At 44.1% G+C, this 15876-nt stretch overlaps 1 protein-coding gene across 5 annotated transcripts in view; it reads right to left on the bottom strand.

Moving 5' to 3' along the window:
- plxna3 (plexin A3) overlaps positions 1-15876 on the bottom strand; it is a 194003-nt gene that overhangs the window by 176760 nt on the left and 1367 nt on the right. For all 5 annotated transcript variants that reach the window (XR_006840871.1, XR_006840870.1, XM_046364908.1 and 2 more), the window contains exons 2-3: positions 7913-9184; positions 6538-6720 (exon numbers count right to left, since the gene is read on the bottom strand). Coding sequence is in view for 3 of the 5 variants with exons in the window: in XM_046364908.1 (XP_046220864.1) it covers positions 6538-6720; positions 7913-9097 (1368 nt within the window). In the remaining 2 variants the exon portion in view is untranslated. The remainder of the gene's footprint in view (positions 1-6537; positions 6721-7912; positions 9185-15876) is intronic.

The raw sequence follows: 15876 nt of genomic DNA, 5'->3' as shown, positions 1-15876 counted from the left end.
TCAACACTCCAGCAGCAACACTCCAGCATCAACACTCCAGCATCAATACTCCAGCATCAACACTCCAGCAGCAACACTCCAGCATCAACACTCCAGCATCAACACTCCAGCATCAACACTCAAGCATCAACACTCCAGCAGCAACATTCCAGCATCAACACTCCAGCAGCAACATTCCAGCATCAACACTCCAGCAGCAACATTCTAGCATCTACATTCCAGCATCAACACTCCAGCATCAATACACCAGCATCAACAACACATGGAGAACAATGGCCCCTGCTCTCCAGACCCAACATCACTCAGCCTTGTTCTGGACCGGGGGATTTATGGCAAACAGATTTCCCCACGATCAAACCTGCCGTGGGCTGGGACGGCTCGTAAATCTGGGCCCTGGCCTGCTTCACAGCCCATTCACCCAACACTGATTTATACTGCTGAATTAGCTTCCATTCCAATTTGCGGCTGACGCCACTCAGGACAGACGCAGGGAAAATAGAACAGGAGACATTGACTTGCCTAGTTAAATAAAGGTTACACACACACGGGGGTGCAGACCATGTCATACAGGTAACGCCTGACCTGTACAGCTTGTCTACTGCTGTACATATAAACTGTTAGGGGGGGGGTAACCTATAGGATGGTCAGATCTTACTGAATGTCCTATATGGGTGGGAATTGGCAGGGACCTCACGATACGATATTATTATGATACTTAAGTACCGATATGATGTATGTAAAAAAATTTTTTAAATTACTTGGAGTCAAAGTATCAAGATAATATCGGCCAAAATAATATTGCAATATGTAAATGTATAGATTTTCCCCCCATCACTACTGTGCTATGGATTGCCACTACAGTAAAATGTTGAATCTTAATAATATATTCAATATATTCTCAGCTTATGGCAGTATTTATTATTGAGTCCCAGCTATTAAATATTTCCAGTATTATGAAAAGCCAACAACAAAACAAACTATTGCTTTAGCTTTAATATTAAAACAAATTATTATTAAAAACTGTCTTGGAAACTTGATTTGCATGAGTTCCCTTTGGAAGACGAGATAAGATGGCTAGCACTCAAAAACTAGAACAGTTTATGCACACACACACACACACACACACACACACACACACACACACACACACACACACACACACACACACACACACACACACACACACACACACACACACACACACACACACACACACACACACACACGGACACACACACACACACACTCGGACACACACACACACACACTCGGACACACACACACACACACACACACACACACACACACACACACACACACACACACACACACACACACACACACACACACACACACACACACACACACACACACACACACACACACACACACACACACACACACACACACACACACACGGACACACACACACACACACACACTCGGACACACACACACACACACACACACACACACACACACACACACACACACACACACACACACACACACACACACACACACACACACACACACACACACACACACACACACACACACACACACACACACACACACACACACACACACACACACACACAATAACATCAGCAGTGGCACCGCACCAGCACAAGCAATAAAATACACCTGACAACCTTGGTCTCATACACAGCCTGTTGCTGAGTCAGATTATGTGATCCAGAAAGGCCTTTCCCTATTTCAGCAGTAATAGATGTCTCACTGTAGCCTCCTCCACAGTGGTGATGGGGAGGTGCATGATACCAACCAACCACTGCTATATTGTCGCCACTGTGCTATCTATATTTCAATGCTTTTTGCAAACCGTTGATTATATTACAGTTGTTTCAGCTGAATGCATCTTGCTCGGTGTTACAAGAGTGTGTAATAGAATTAACAGAATCCCAAACAAGGACACAGCTGTTCATTACCTGCACAATAGTGTGTAATAGAATTAACAGAATCCCAAACAAGGACACAGCTGTTCATTACCTGCACAAGAGTGTGTAATAGAATTAACAGAATCCCAAACAAGGACACAGCTGTTCATTACCTGCACAAGAGTGTGTAATAGAATTAACAGAATCCCAAACAAGGACACAGCTGTTCATTACCTGCACAAGAGTGTGTAATAGAATTAACAGAATCCCAAACAAGGACACAGCTGTTCATTACCTGCACAAGAGTGTGTAATAGAATTAACAGAATCCCAAACAAGGACACAGCTGTTCATTACCTGCACAAGAGTGTGTAATATAATTAACAGAATCCCAAACAAGGACACAGCTGTTCATTACCTGCACAAGAGTGTGTAATAGAATTAACAGAATCCCAAACAAGGACACAGCTGTTCATTACCTGCACAAGAGTGTGTAATAGAATTAACAGAATCCCAAACAAGGACACAGCTGTTCATTACCTGCACAAGAGTGTGTAATAGAATTAACAGAATCCCAAACAAGGACACAGCTGTTCATTACCTGCACAATAGTGTGTAATAGAATTAACAGAATCCCAAACAAGGACACAGCTGTTCATTACCTGCACAAGATTGCAGGTGTGAAATCAAATCAATCAGATTCAATCATCGTTCACTCATGATTATAACCTTATAATTATGATGTCCCTTTGTGTTTGCCTCAAAGTATTATCTCAGAAATCAACACGAATACATTCAAAGCAGCGCTCAGCTCCGTTTTCACATCTTAAAATTATTATTATTTTCATATTCTCAGTTAGACCTAACGCTGGTTTCTCTCTCTCTCGCCACTGTGAAAGACATTGGTAGGGGACAGGAAATACTAGGGGCTCATGGGTAATTTCCGCATGGCTCCAGAAAGCGGCTTGTGTTCTCTGATCTCTTGCCAAAACAAACAAGCCATTCTGGGAGGAGATATGGTGCGATTATATAGCCTCCTCCTGCATTCTCTAGCTCCCTATTATGGCAGGTAGTCTAATACTCCACACTGGGCCACAACAATCTATCCCTCAGAGCAGCATTTCACCGGACAACATTAAAAACATAACACCCACAGGATGAAACTTGTGCAATATCCACTTTCTGTTAAGTGTAACTGTAATCTATTGGGTTTCTATTGAGATTGGGTTTAACAACAAAGCAGCCAGTGGCTGGTGGGAATAAGCCCTTTTTAGATTGTGTGAATGTTTGACTTCCCTGTCAGGGCTTGGCCTCTGCAGGCTCCTGCTTCTTCTTTCCCAATAATCCATGCACCACAACCACATAATCCACTCACAAATTAAATAATCCCCAATCCCTATAACTGTGCTAGTAAATAATGCAAATTACAGTTTTTACACACCTAATGAATTAATGATGATGATGTGCATTAGAGGTCGACCGATTAATCGGAATGGCCGATTAATTAGGGCCGATTTCAAGTTTTCATAACAATCGGAAATCAGTATTTTTGGGAGCCGATTTTGCAGATTTAAAAATATATTTTTTGATACCTTTGTTTAACTAGGCAAGTCAGTTAAGAACACATTCTTATTTTCAATGACGGCTTAGGAACGGTGGGTTATCTGCCTTGTTTAGGGGCAGAACAACAGATTTTCAGCTTGTCGGCTCGGGGGATCCAATCTTGCAAACTTACAGTTAACTAGTCCAACGTTCTAACCACCTGCCTCTCATTGCACTCCACGAGGAGCCTGCCTGTTACGCGAATGCAGTAGAAGCCAAGGTAAGTTGCTAGCTAGCATTAAACTTATCTTATAAAAAACAATCAATCAATCATAATCACTAGTTATAACTACACATGGTTGATGATATTACTCGTTTATCTAACATTAGCTTTTTTACATGGCACATATTGCACTTTTACTTTTCCAACACTTTGTTTTTGCATTATTTAAACAAAATTGAACATGTTTCATTATTTATTTGAGGCTGAATGGATTTGTATTGATGTATTATATTAAGTTCAAATAAGTGTTCATTCAGTATTGTTGTAATTGTCATTATTACAACTAAATAAAAAAGCATCTTAAAAACTTGAGATGGGATAATGCGCAGTTGAGATGATCCTAAATATCTCTCTGTATTATCAATGCAGATCTTTTAAACATATTAGGTACTGAATCATCTTGACAGATACTGTCATCAGTATGGGCTAAATACCCCAAACTTGGCTTGTAGACATAGCCTTGTGACCCAGTCATCTTAGCAACAAGCAAGAAGATGGGAGGTGGGGAATATATTGATACACGTATCAACAGGGGACCTCATAAATAATCGGAATAGAAAACAAAACACGACACTACTCTCCAAGGAGAAGACTTTCTAACTAAGCCCATGCTTTTCAGTGTGTATGTGAGCACATTTTACTTTCTGCTCTGGGAATAGGATGGTAAGAACACAGAACTGGGGTGTAATTCATTTCTGTCCCAAGCATTATAATCACTGTGTCAAGTGAAAAGTAGCTAAGTCAGTCTCTACATCCTGCCCAAGATCTCATGGAATTTCTCTCATATGAAATGGTTAACTGGGACAGACCACCCATTTAACTTATACAAGGACCAGGGACTGAGGCATTTATAAGAGAATGATTATTGATTCCAATACATTTTTAAAAAACATTATCTTACTGATTGTACTATAAAAATGTCTTCTCATCCAATCTCAGGCTTTTATTTCAAAGGCCGAGAAAGTAGACTAAATGACTCGATAGTCAAAGATAAGCAATAGCACACACTAGTTTGAATCTAATAGAACACTAGGGGAGGGATGATGTTTTGGAGTTGGCCGAGTAAGAAAGTGAGGGCATCAATTCTCAGCAGCACCATTTGGTATAATGTTATTGTTGTAAACAGTAGGCACAGAGGGCAGGGTGAGTCATGGGCTGTTTTTCTTTTCATAGAACATTGTGGGAGTAGACCATGATTCTCTCTGCTAGGGCGCCAAACTGCGTTCTCCTGTCCACAAAACCAATGGAGAGTGACTGAAATAGCATCAAATGTATCCCTCTCCAGGCATCGCCACATTCAGCGGGGTTATCATTATGTCAGAATGTCCAAAATTCTAGATGGTGTTCCAAGTCCTTCTAGATGGTGTTCCAAGTCCTTCTAGATGGTGTTCCAAGTCCTTCTAGATGGTGTTCCAAGTCCTTCTAGATGGTGTTCCAAGTCCTTCTAGATGGTGTTCCAAGTCCTTCTAGATGGTGTTCCAGTAACTGTTTTTACATTTCAATGTCAGACAGTTATGAAAGGACAAAATCATTGTAGTCTTTAAATGAATCCTAGAAGTCATTGGTTAGTGCTTATAACTAAAGACCTATTACTGTGTACTCTACTACAACTCTGTCTCCACGCCAGTCTGAGGTTCACTGGATGGAAACCACAGATCCACATGAGGAGGTGTGATGAAAGAAATATCTAGTTTGGACACACCTACTCATTTAAGGGTTTTTATTCTTTTATTATTCTTTTTTTAAACATTTTTTTACATTGTAGAATAATAGTGAAGACATCAAAACTATGAAATAACACATATGGAATCATGTAGTTGAGAGTATGCCAAGAGTGTGCAAAGCTGTCATCAAGGCAAAGGGTGGCTACCTTGAACTATCCCAAATAAAACATATATTTTGATTAGTTTTAACACTTTTTTTGGTTACTACATGATTCCATATGTGTTATTTCATAGTTTTGATGTCTTCACTATTATTCCACAATGTAGAAAATAGTAAAAATCAAGAAAAACCCTTGAATGAGTAGGTGTGTCCAACCTTTTGACTGGTACTGTAGAGAAATCCAAAAGTCTATAATGCATAACATGTTGAACTACAATGAACTCAACAGAGTAATAAGAAGGTAACATTTCTATAGAGTTGATGTCATAAGATCCCCTGATGTTACTTTGATCAGAAATGAAGTGCCATCCAGGTCAGTGGTATTCAAAACAAAATACATGTGGATTTGAAACATCATTCTGACAAAACAAGCTTCCATTGAATATAAAGTACCCAGCATTTCAACCCAGAAAGACTAACTGATGTTCTTCATCTATTTTAAATGACTGAGCCGCGATGATAACATTGTGTCAACTCCCAGCAGAGTGGCAACAGAAAATACATCCATTCAGAATAAGATGGAGGCTGAGCAGATTCTACCACCAACTCAAGACAGGGAGGTCATATCTACACAACAACAAGTTCCTACCCAGAGAAATATCATTTATTTTCAGAACTCTTTTATCCAGACAACTGAGAAAAGACCCTCATGGCTTCCACTAGAAATATCACGGAATATTCAAGCCTGCTTTTGACCAAAAAAGCATTCTGTACTGTATCATGCAATGTTCTACAAATATTGAATCCCAGCGCAAAAGAAATCGGACAAAGTGGTTGGTGTTGGGTGAAATCCCCATCTCTGCCTACAGCACCAGGGTTTCCCCCAGGCCTTCTTCACCTGGTATGGCTTCGTGTAGAGAATTGTAACACAGCTGCCAGGGAATAACTGATCGGCCCATTTGAACAGAAAGAATCAGAATGTCTCCCTTACCTTTTTGAGGCGTCCACTTCGGGTTCCCACAAACACCACGGAGTGATCTCCATAGGTGTAGGCTGTTACCGCTCCCATACCGTCCACGCCGTCGTCATAGAGAGGGGTCCCTTCTATCACCCGCAGACCCCCAAGAGGTTGGTTCAACACCAGCCCACAGAAGTCATCACCAATCTGCTTCGGCTGTAAAACAAAACGAGATGGGGACAATGTTCAGAATGTATCAAGGTTTGGATCAAATGGAGCCTATTTAATCAATTAGGGCCTGGAATACACAAAACGCTAATAGAATTTGGGAGTTTCACTACACCTCTAACATACATAAAGAAACATGAACATGTCATCAATTACTATGATAAGAAATGTTACAAAAAGCACCGGTGAATTCTTGGCATGTATAGTGATTCAAAACATGCCGGTGTCAGAGGAACAAACGATTATTGTTGTTGAGCCTTTATGAAGGATAACTATATCAAACAAGGCCTGTGCCAGAGTCTGGCACGCACACTCTCATGATGTGGGCAAGGGCTGTTTCTGCGCATGAGAAGGGGCTAATGATGTCCATGAACCAGGCCATCATCAAGAGCAGATTTGCATCAGCTACAGGGGGCCCTGTTGCTCCTAATAAAAACAAGCCCCCGCTTCCTTATAGGACCCAGGTCAGCTACTGATACTCGTAGTTCTCCTCTCCATCCGCCCAGCTCCGACCCAAAAACTAACGGGGTGCCATCAGCCATTAGGGCACAAGGAGGGAGGGAAATGTACCTTTATACACAGGCCTTGACAGAACATCTTATAAGTACAGTTTTGGCAGCAGCTCTTCAACTGTTCTTGATTTAAATCCTTGAGAGAGGTGCCCTTATAAAGATGCATCCGTTTAAATGCCCTGCCTGCTGCACAGTATTTAGATGGATCACTACTTCACTGTATGTTTCACGAGTTGCCTCACAGTACAGTGATATGACTGGAGTCAGCTTCATAGGAGAAAATCCTCCATCGACATAAACTGCTCTGTCTTACGGTTTATCCCGGATAACGTTTACTGGAATATAAATTCTTCAATTTTTATCATAGTATACATCAGCTGTGACTTTTCATGTTGTATAGTCACCCAAAATATGATTCTGGATGTAAAAATACCAAAGCGTCATAAGGTGGAGACTGGCTAAGATATCCTATGCCTAGAACGTGTTTGCAAGCCTGTTAAATGTTTCAATATATTCATGGAGAATTTGGGCTATTGAAGTTAATGAGGTATGGATGAAATATGAATGCTAACCCAGCAGAATATTGCCTGCTCTGGGGCTGGGGCCTGAGGCAGGATAGAAGTACTTGATTTGAGCGGAACTACTGAAATGAAATGGTGATGACTCACCGTGTTGATGCAGGGGAGCTCCTTGTTGAGCAGCCAGGGCAGGGACAGCTTGCCCTCCCCACGGTAACACGACTTGATCCTCTCCCTCATAGCCAGGTTGATCTGATGCAGGGTAAAGAGACACAGGACTGTTTCCCGAGGCGGGTTGGCCCGGTTCTTCTGGCCCTGGGAGAACACCACAAACAGCACATCCTCGTCCTCAGACAGCCCCAAGGCCTGGGCCAGCATCCGACCTGGACGGTGCTTGTAGGCGGACTGGACCAGCCGGTACTCCACCCCATCCTTGGTGCAGCCCAGGGGGAACTCCACGTAAGAGTAGAACTCAGTGTCGTTGGAACACATCCGCACTATCTTGGAGGTGAAGAACTTTTCACCGGTGGCATCCATCTGAGTGAGCTGTGTGTCCAGCTGCAACGTCAGGAAATAGATGTAGGTACGGCTGGAGAATCCATACACGTAGTAAATGTCAAACGCCGGGTAGAGGGACAGGGTGTCGGAGGGTATCTTGATTTGTGATGACACAAACTCATCCTGGTAGACCAGACTGAACATGTTAACACTCTCTTCATCAGTGACCAGTTTACGGCTGGACAGGGTAGGGAAATACTCTGACTTGCCATCGATGGCTGCCCCAATGAACAGCCGGCTGCCCCCCTTCTTCTCATTCTTCCACTTCCCTTCTGCACTGTCAACCAGCACTCCTGCCATGCCGTCAGCCTCCCTGGCTCCAGAGAGGTAGTGCTCCTTGCGGTGGTGGGGCTCTCCCAGCTTGAAGAGGTCCTCCAGTCGCAGGAACTGACACACTCCCTGCCAGATGCTTCCACATGCTACCAGGCGGTTGCCAGCGTAATCAACCAGCAGCAACTTGTTGACGTTGTCAGAGGACTCCAGTTTATGTGCACAGGCTCGGACGCTGGGAGGGGGGTAACATTTGGCGTTGTCATCCACGGGGCCAGTCATGTGTGAACGCAGCTCTGTTAGGTTGGCAGACAGCTTGAAGATGCGGTTCACTGCTCCCACATAGACCTCGCCCGTCTGGCTGTGCACTGTGAGATGAGTCAGGCTGGTGTCTGTGACCCTGTAGGTGCCTGTCTCAGGGGGGAGCTCGGTCGGGACCATGGGGAATGTATTGTTAGTCCCAGAGTGGAGAAAAAGGACAAATACCACCAGCCATTTGGGTGTCATGATGGAGATCTTTTGGTGGTGGGAGAATAGAGCTCGTCACGTGAGCTTATTGCAGTCCTTTGTCTGTCTCAGTTCAGTGGTTCATGTCTGAAATGAAAAAGACATGTTGGTTAGGATGGATTGCCGTATTGAATACATGAGTAAGTAGTGTCCCCTCAAAGTAGATGGAGAAAAATCTTGTTCAATTTTCATCACTTTTCAGTGTCCCCCTCCCCCCACCACCAACTCCTGACTGTAGTCGATTTTGAGATATTAATGACCAAATGTGCAAGTCAGCCACTGACACAGCTGTGAGTGTGAGGGAGGTTTGGGGGAGTGTATTGATTGTAGGGCTGGTGCCAGGGCTTGTCTGTCCCACTACCTCCACTCAATGGATTGCTAATAAACCTTTATAGCCATCACTAACACTAATCCTGAGCACATTTGTTAATTAGGAAGTATTGCTACAAGGAAAAGAGAACATGACAACAACGGAAAATATACAAACAAACAGTGGAAAATTAGGATGCGCTGCGATATATTTGTAGCAGACCACAGGGTAATGCTATAGTGATCAGTGGGTCAGACATCGCTCCTCCCCCCCCCCCACCCCCCACCCACTGGTCAGAGCTTCTGGAATGAAAGTTTCCCTTATGGCACCTCAACAGCCTGGGCTAGGACTGGGATAGGAAAAGACCCTTATGGCACCTCAACGGCCTGGGCCAGGGCTAGGAAAAGACTGGGGCCTGGGCTAGGAAAAAAGACCCTTATTGCACATCAACAGCCTGGGCTAGGACTGGGATAGGAAAAGACCCCTATTGCACCTCAACAGCCTGGGCTAGGACTGGGATAGGAAAAGACCCTTATTGCACATCAACAGCCTGGGCTAGGACTGGGATAGGAAAAGACCCTTATTGCACATCAACAGCCTGGGCTAGGACTGGGATAGGAAAAGACCCTTATTGCACATCAACAGCCTGGGCTAGGACTGGGATAGGAAAAGACCCCTATTGCACCTCAACAGCCTGGGCTAGGACTGGGATAGGAAAAGACCCTTATTGCACATCAACAGCCTGGGCTAGGACTGGGATAGGAAAAGACCCTTATTGCACCTCAACAGCCTGGGCTAGGACTGGGATAGGAAAAGACCCTTATTGCACATCAACAGCCTGGGCTAGGACTGGGATAGGAAAAGACCCTTATTGCACCTCAACAGCCTGGGCTAGGACTGGGATAGGAAAAGACCCTTATTGCACCTCAACAGCCTGGGCTAGGACTGGGATAGGAAAAGACCCTTATTGCACATCAACAGCCTGGGCTAGGACTGGGATAGGAAAAGACCCTTATTGCACATCAACAGCCTGGGCTAGGACTGGGATAGGAAAAGACCCTTATTGCACCTCAACAGCCTGGGCTAGGACTGGGATAGGAAAAGACCCTTATTGCACATCAACAGCCTGGGCTAGGACTGGGATAGGAAAAGACCCTTATTGCACCTCAACAGCCTGGGCTAGGACTGGGATAGGAAAAGACCCTTATTGCACCTCAACAGCCTGGGCTAGGACTGGGATAGGAAGTAGGAAAACAGGAAGAATGGTTCTTTAATCATCTGTTTGGGGTTTCAGGTATTAGCAGCACACAGACAGACAGACAGACAGACAGACAGACAGACAGACAGACAGACAGACAGACAGACAGACAGACAGACAGACAGACAGACAGACAGACAGACAGACAGACAGACAGACAGACAGACAGACAGACAGACAGACAGACAGACAGACAGACAGACAGACAGACAGACAGACAGACAGACAGACAGACAGACAGACAGACAGACAGACAGACAGACAGACAGACAGACAGACAGACAGACAAATAGAGACAGACAGACAGAGACAGACAACACCTCTAGCTCTTACTAAGCACTGCTTGATATTCTGCCTGTCAACTCATTTAGTGTGTCCACAGTGTTTGGTGAGTTTCAGTAATATATCTTTGTCAGGTTGCCTCTGACCTCACTGATTATGAGTCTTCACGTATTAGTCACAGAGAGGGCAGGAAAACACAGAACTCATCACAAATCCAATCATCCATCTCATCGTTTATTTTGTTTTATTATATAGTTTAGTTTTACTGGCAGTACTCTCCTTTAATGCATTTTTATTCCACATCCAATAACAGTTGGGAATATCAAAACCTTTATCAAAACTGATTACCCTTATGGAGAAAATGATTCAGTTGTGCCCACAGGTCTGAATGGATCAACGTGGACAAGAATGACAGTGATAGTCTGGTGTGAAAAGAGACATTTCCCCATGCTTTTCTTTCATCCACTCATGACAATGAAACACGCTTCATGAATACCTCAAACGGGTAGAATCATTACGGCTGCAAAGATCAGCGCAACACGTTCTCATTAGCAGCCGCCGTTTGATAAATCTGTTTTAAATTTCATAACAAATGGTAGAAGGTTTCAATGCATGCAAAATATCTATCGGCTGTGAAACTGCTCAGGGATCGATAGGAAATATAAATCGAGCAAAAAGCAATTCTGAAGCTTGAGTATGCACCCTTCCCTTAGAAGTCTGTGACTACAGAAAGCCCTCATAATGGTCAGAAATAGAATAGACGAGGCCACTTGCCGCCTTTAAATTCAGCGCAAACCCCCCAGTCATTGCCCATTGCAATACAATGCTGTATTGTAGTACATTTCCTGACTTGTGGATTACTATTGAGCAGCAGTCACAATGATTTCATTACCACAGAAGAGAGAGGAGCACTGACTGGTGCCAGTAGAAGCTGAATTCCTTTAGCAGAGAATCTCGACCTGAAGGTTCAGAATTCCAAAGCAGAGATGGTGTTGCAGCTGAATTAAAAAGCAGAGATGGTGTTGCAGCTGAATTAAAAATCAGACTCTAATGATTGACTTCAATAACAACTGTAAATAACATTTGAAACCTCAGTGGGAAATAAGACCTCCCTGCCCGAACAGTGAGAATAATTACAGGTTTTACAGGCTCAAGTTCATTCAGTAATCTTTACAGTAGAAAGAGAGAGGGAGGGAGTGTGTGTGTGTGTGTCTGTGTGTGTGTGTATGTGTGTGTGTGTGTATGTGTGTGTGTGTATGTGTATGTGTGTGTGTGTGTGTGTGTGTGTGTGCGTGTGTGTGTGTGTGTGTGTGTGTGTGTGTGTGTGTGTGTGTGTGTGTGTGTGTGTGTGTGTGTGTGTGTGTGTGTGTGTGTGTGTGTGTGTGTGTGTGTGTGTATGTGTGTGTGTGTGTGTGCGTGCGTGTGTTGTGTGTGTGCGCGTGTTGTGTGTGTGTGTGTGTGCGCGTGTTGTGTGTGTGTGTGTGTGCGCGTGTTGTGTGTGTGTGTGCGTGCGTGTGTTGTGTGTGTGCGCGTGTTGTGTGTGTGTGTGTGTGCGCGTGTTGTGTGTGTGTGTGTGCGCGTGTTGTGTGTGTGTGCGTGTCCATGTACGCGTATATGGTGCAACCCCTAACCACCCGAGAGCAAGCTCATTTGACAGAGATAAGGTTTAGCTAAAGACTTACTAGTGTGGAGCATAGCCTAGGCCCTAGGGTATGTGATGCGATTTGTAATATGTGATAGCTTCACTAGGCCATTACTCAATACCTACCAACGGCTTTGTTTGGGTCGTGACATCTAAACTATTACGGGACAGATCACACACCCAATATTAAATGGCAATCTTCTGATTACTTAATAAAAATGAACAAGCGCATTCAGGTTATGCAATTTCAAGCCTCAGCCCAACTCCTCACTTTCTCCATTACACCATTATGTACATTAACAACTAGCTGCTAGTGTAGTTGGATCAAATGAAAGATGGAGGGGATGAGAACATCAGAATAATCTGTTAAAAAAAAGTTTGTATTTATTTAACCTTTATTTAACAAGGCAAGTCAGTCTGAGAACAAATAATTTTTTACAACGACGGCTTACCCCGGCCAAACCCTGCCCTAACCCGGACGGCGCTGGGCCGCCCTATGGGACTCCCGATCGCGGCCGGTTGAGATACAGCCCGGGATGAACCCAGGTCTGTAGTGACGCCATAGACTACTGCGCCACTCGGTCCCCAAATACTGACTAGTTACTGCTGACTGTCATCAAACACAATCTCCTTTAAAGGAGGAGATGAGAGGGGGCCATGTTTTTAGAAACAACGTTAGGAATGGAAAGAGTCTGTGAAACGTGAACACAAAGACGCTATCAGGGCAATCGCCCTTTCACCTAATCAAGGACTCTGAAAACACCACTCTCTTGTCACCAGTACTTCTCTAATGAGGGTCAACAGCACTTGATTTAAAAAAAAATTGCTCTGTTTCCTATTGAAGATGCTGTCCACTCATGGGTACAGATGACCAAAACCAAGAATATTTGAGAGTTTCATTTCAAAGGCACTCACTAGTCATTAGTTCACATAATGGTACGTTGCCTCTTACTGCATACAGTAAACTACTGCAGATGGGGCATGAACACCAAGATGTTTCCTTTCATAATTAACTTATATTTTTGCCAGAAAAATGTAAATGTTTTGGGAGGAATAGAGCTTGCATCTATTTTAAGAATAAGTACATTAGCACTTACAGTATGTGGTGAATTGATAAAACATCCACCCAAACTAAAGACTAGATCTGAGTATGCAACTGGCATTGGCATACATTACACATGACTACATCTAAATCAGGCTTCTGGGTTCTGGTTTCTGTGAAGCTCTGGAACGGTTCTATCTCAATGGTGCTAAGTCCATCACAGAGGAGGAAAGAGGAACTCTAAGTGTCATGTGATTGTTTCCTCTGTCTGTTATTTTAGTCCTGTTTATCATTCTGTATGATTCCAGGGTCAGCAGTTCCCTCTGTTCTCCCACTGTTACACCAGACATGAGAACAGGCATCCTGGCTGAGACACTGGCCCAATGTTGTCCATAATTAATAAATAATAATATGTGCCATTTAGCAGACACTTTTATCCAAACGAGTATGGGTGTTCCAGGGAATCGAACCAACTATCCTGGCGTTGCAAACCGATCTCCAAACACCACTCACACCAAACACCACCCACACCAAACACCACCCACACCAAAACACCACTCACACCAAACACCACCCACACCAAACACCACTCACACCAAACAACACCCACACCAAACACCACTCACACCAAACACCACCCACACCAAACACCACTCACACCAAACACCACTCACACCAAACACATCTCACACCAAACACCACTTACACCAAACACCACCCACACCAAACACCACTCACACCAAACACCACCCACACCAAACACCACCCACACCAAACACCACTCACACCAAACACCACTCACACCAAACACCACTCACACCAAACACCACTCACACCAAACACCACCCACACCAAACACCACTCGCACCAAACACCACTCGCACCAAACACCACTCGCACCAAACACCACTCGCACCAAACACCACGCGCACCAAACACCACCCGCACCAAACACCACTCGCACCAAACACCACTCGCACCAAACACCACTCGCACCAAACACCACTCACACCAAACACCACTCCCACCAAACACCACCCCCACCAAACACCACTCACACCAAACACCACTCACACCAAACACCACCCGCACCAAACACCACTCACACCAAACACCACTCACACCAAACACCACTCACGCCATACACCACTCACACCAAACACCACCCACACCAAACACCACTCACACCAAACACCACCCACACCAAACACCACTCACACCAAACACCACTCACACCAAACACCACCCACACCAAACACCACTCACACCAAACACCACTCACACCAAACACCACCCACACCAAACACCACTCACACCAAACACCGCTCACACCAAACACCACTTCAGGGAAACTAGCTTATTACACAGCTGATTCAACAGTACCACAAATTGAGCTAAGGGACAACATGGGTATGGAATGGATATTCCATTGCACAGCCACAGATAGTGGTATGGAAAACCAGAGTGTTCCCATTGGGATGCTCCCTTTGGTTTTTGGTCAGACAATTAATTAATGGGTAGCATTACTTTATCCATTACAATGGCCAAGATAAAACTGTGAGCATGAGCATCAACACATGATGTTCACATTATAATAAAACATGTTTTAACCTTTATTCAACAATAAATAAACTCAATGTGTTTCTACTCTACATGTAACCTATCATATGTAACCTCGTCTGGAGGGTGTATCCATTAAAAACCTCCCCCATTACCTTTGGGAAGAGGGGGACAGAAATCACCTGCCGAGGGGGGAAAAGACCGATGTCATTAAAGATAAAAGCTAAGTGTGTTACCTTCATGGCAGAGCAGCAGCAGACAATGGAGAGGATGACATTAAACTGACAAACGGCTTGTAGACAGAAGCTATTGCTCAGTGATTACCAATGTCTATGACTGTCCCTGACCAACTCAGCCTGGACACTTACTCAGTCAATGATATCATGAAACTCTTAATGCCCCTTTGTAAGCTTATACAATGACAAATGCAGGGTGGAATCTTGCTTCTGTGATTTCAAGGTCCCATGCCTGACCTGGCTGGCCATATCTGCTCTCTGATATAGCTGAGACAACAGGTTTTGAGGTATGCAATGTAGTGTATTAGGGGTTCCGTAGCCTTTTTTCCCACAACCAATTTTCCCATTCATGAATGCTGCAGATACAGCTGTTAGTGCTTTAACCTGTGGGAATAGGCTAAATCCCTCATTCATATGGGGGGGTTAAGTGAGGGTGAAAGGTTGTCCCT

Source organism: Oncorhynchus gorbuscha, linkage group LG10, assembly GCF_021184085.1.
Source record: "Oncorhynchus gorbuscha isolate QuinsamMale2020 ecotype Even-year linkage group LG10, OgorEven_v1.0, whole genome shotgun sequence".
Lineage (NCBI taxonomy): Eukaryota > Metazoa > Chordata > Actinopteri > Salmoniformes > Salmonidae > Oncorhynchus > Oncorhynchus gorbuscha.
The sequence above is the reverse complement of the archived record's forward strand: the minus strand, read 5'-3'. Positions and strand labels throughout refer to the sequence as shown.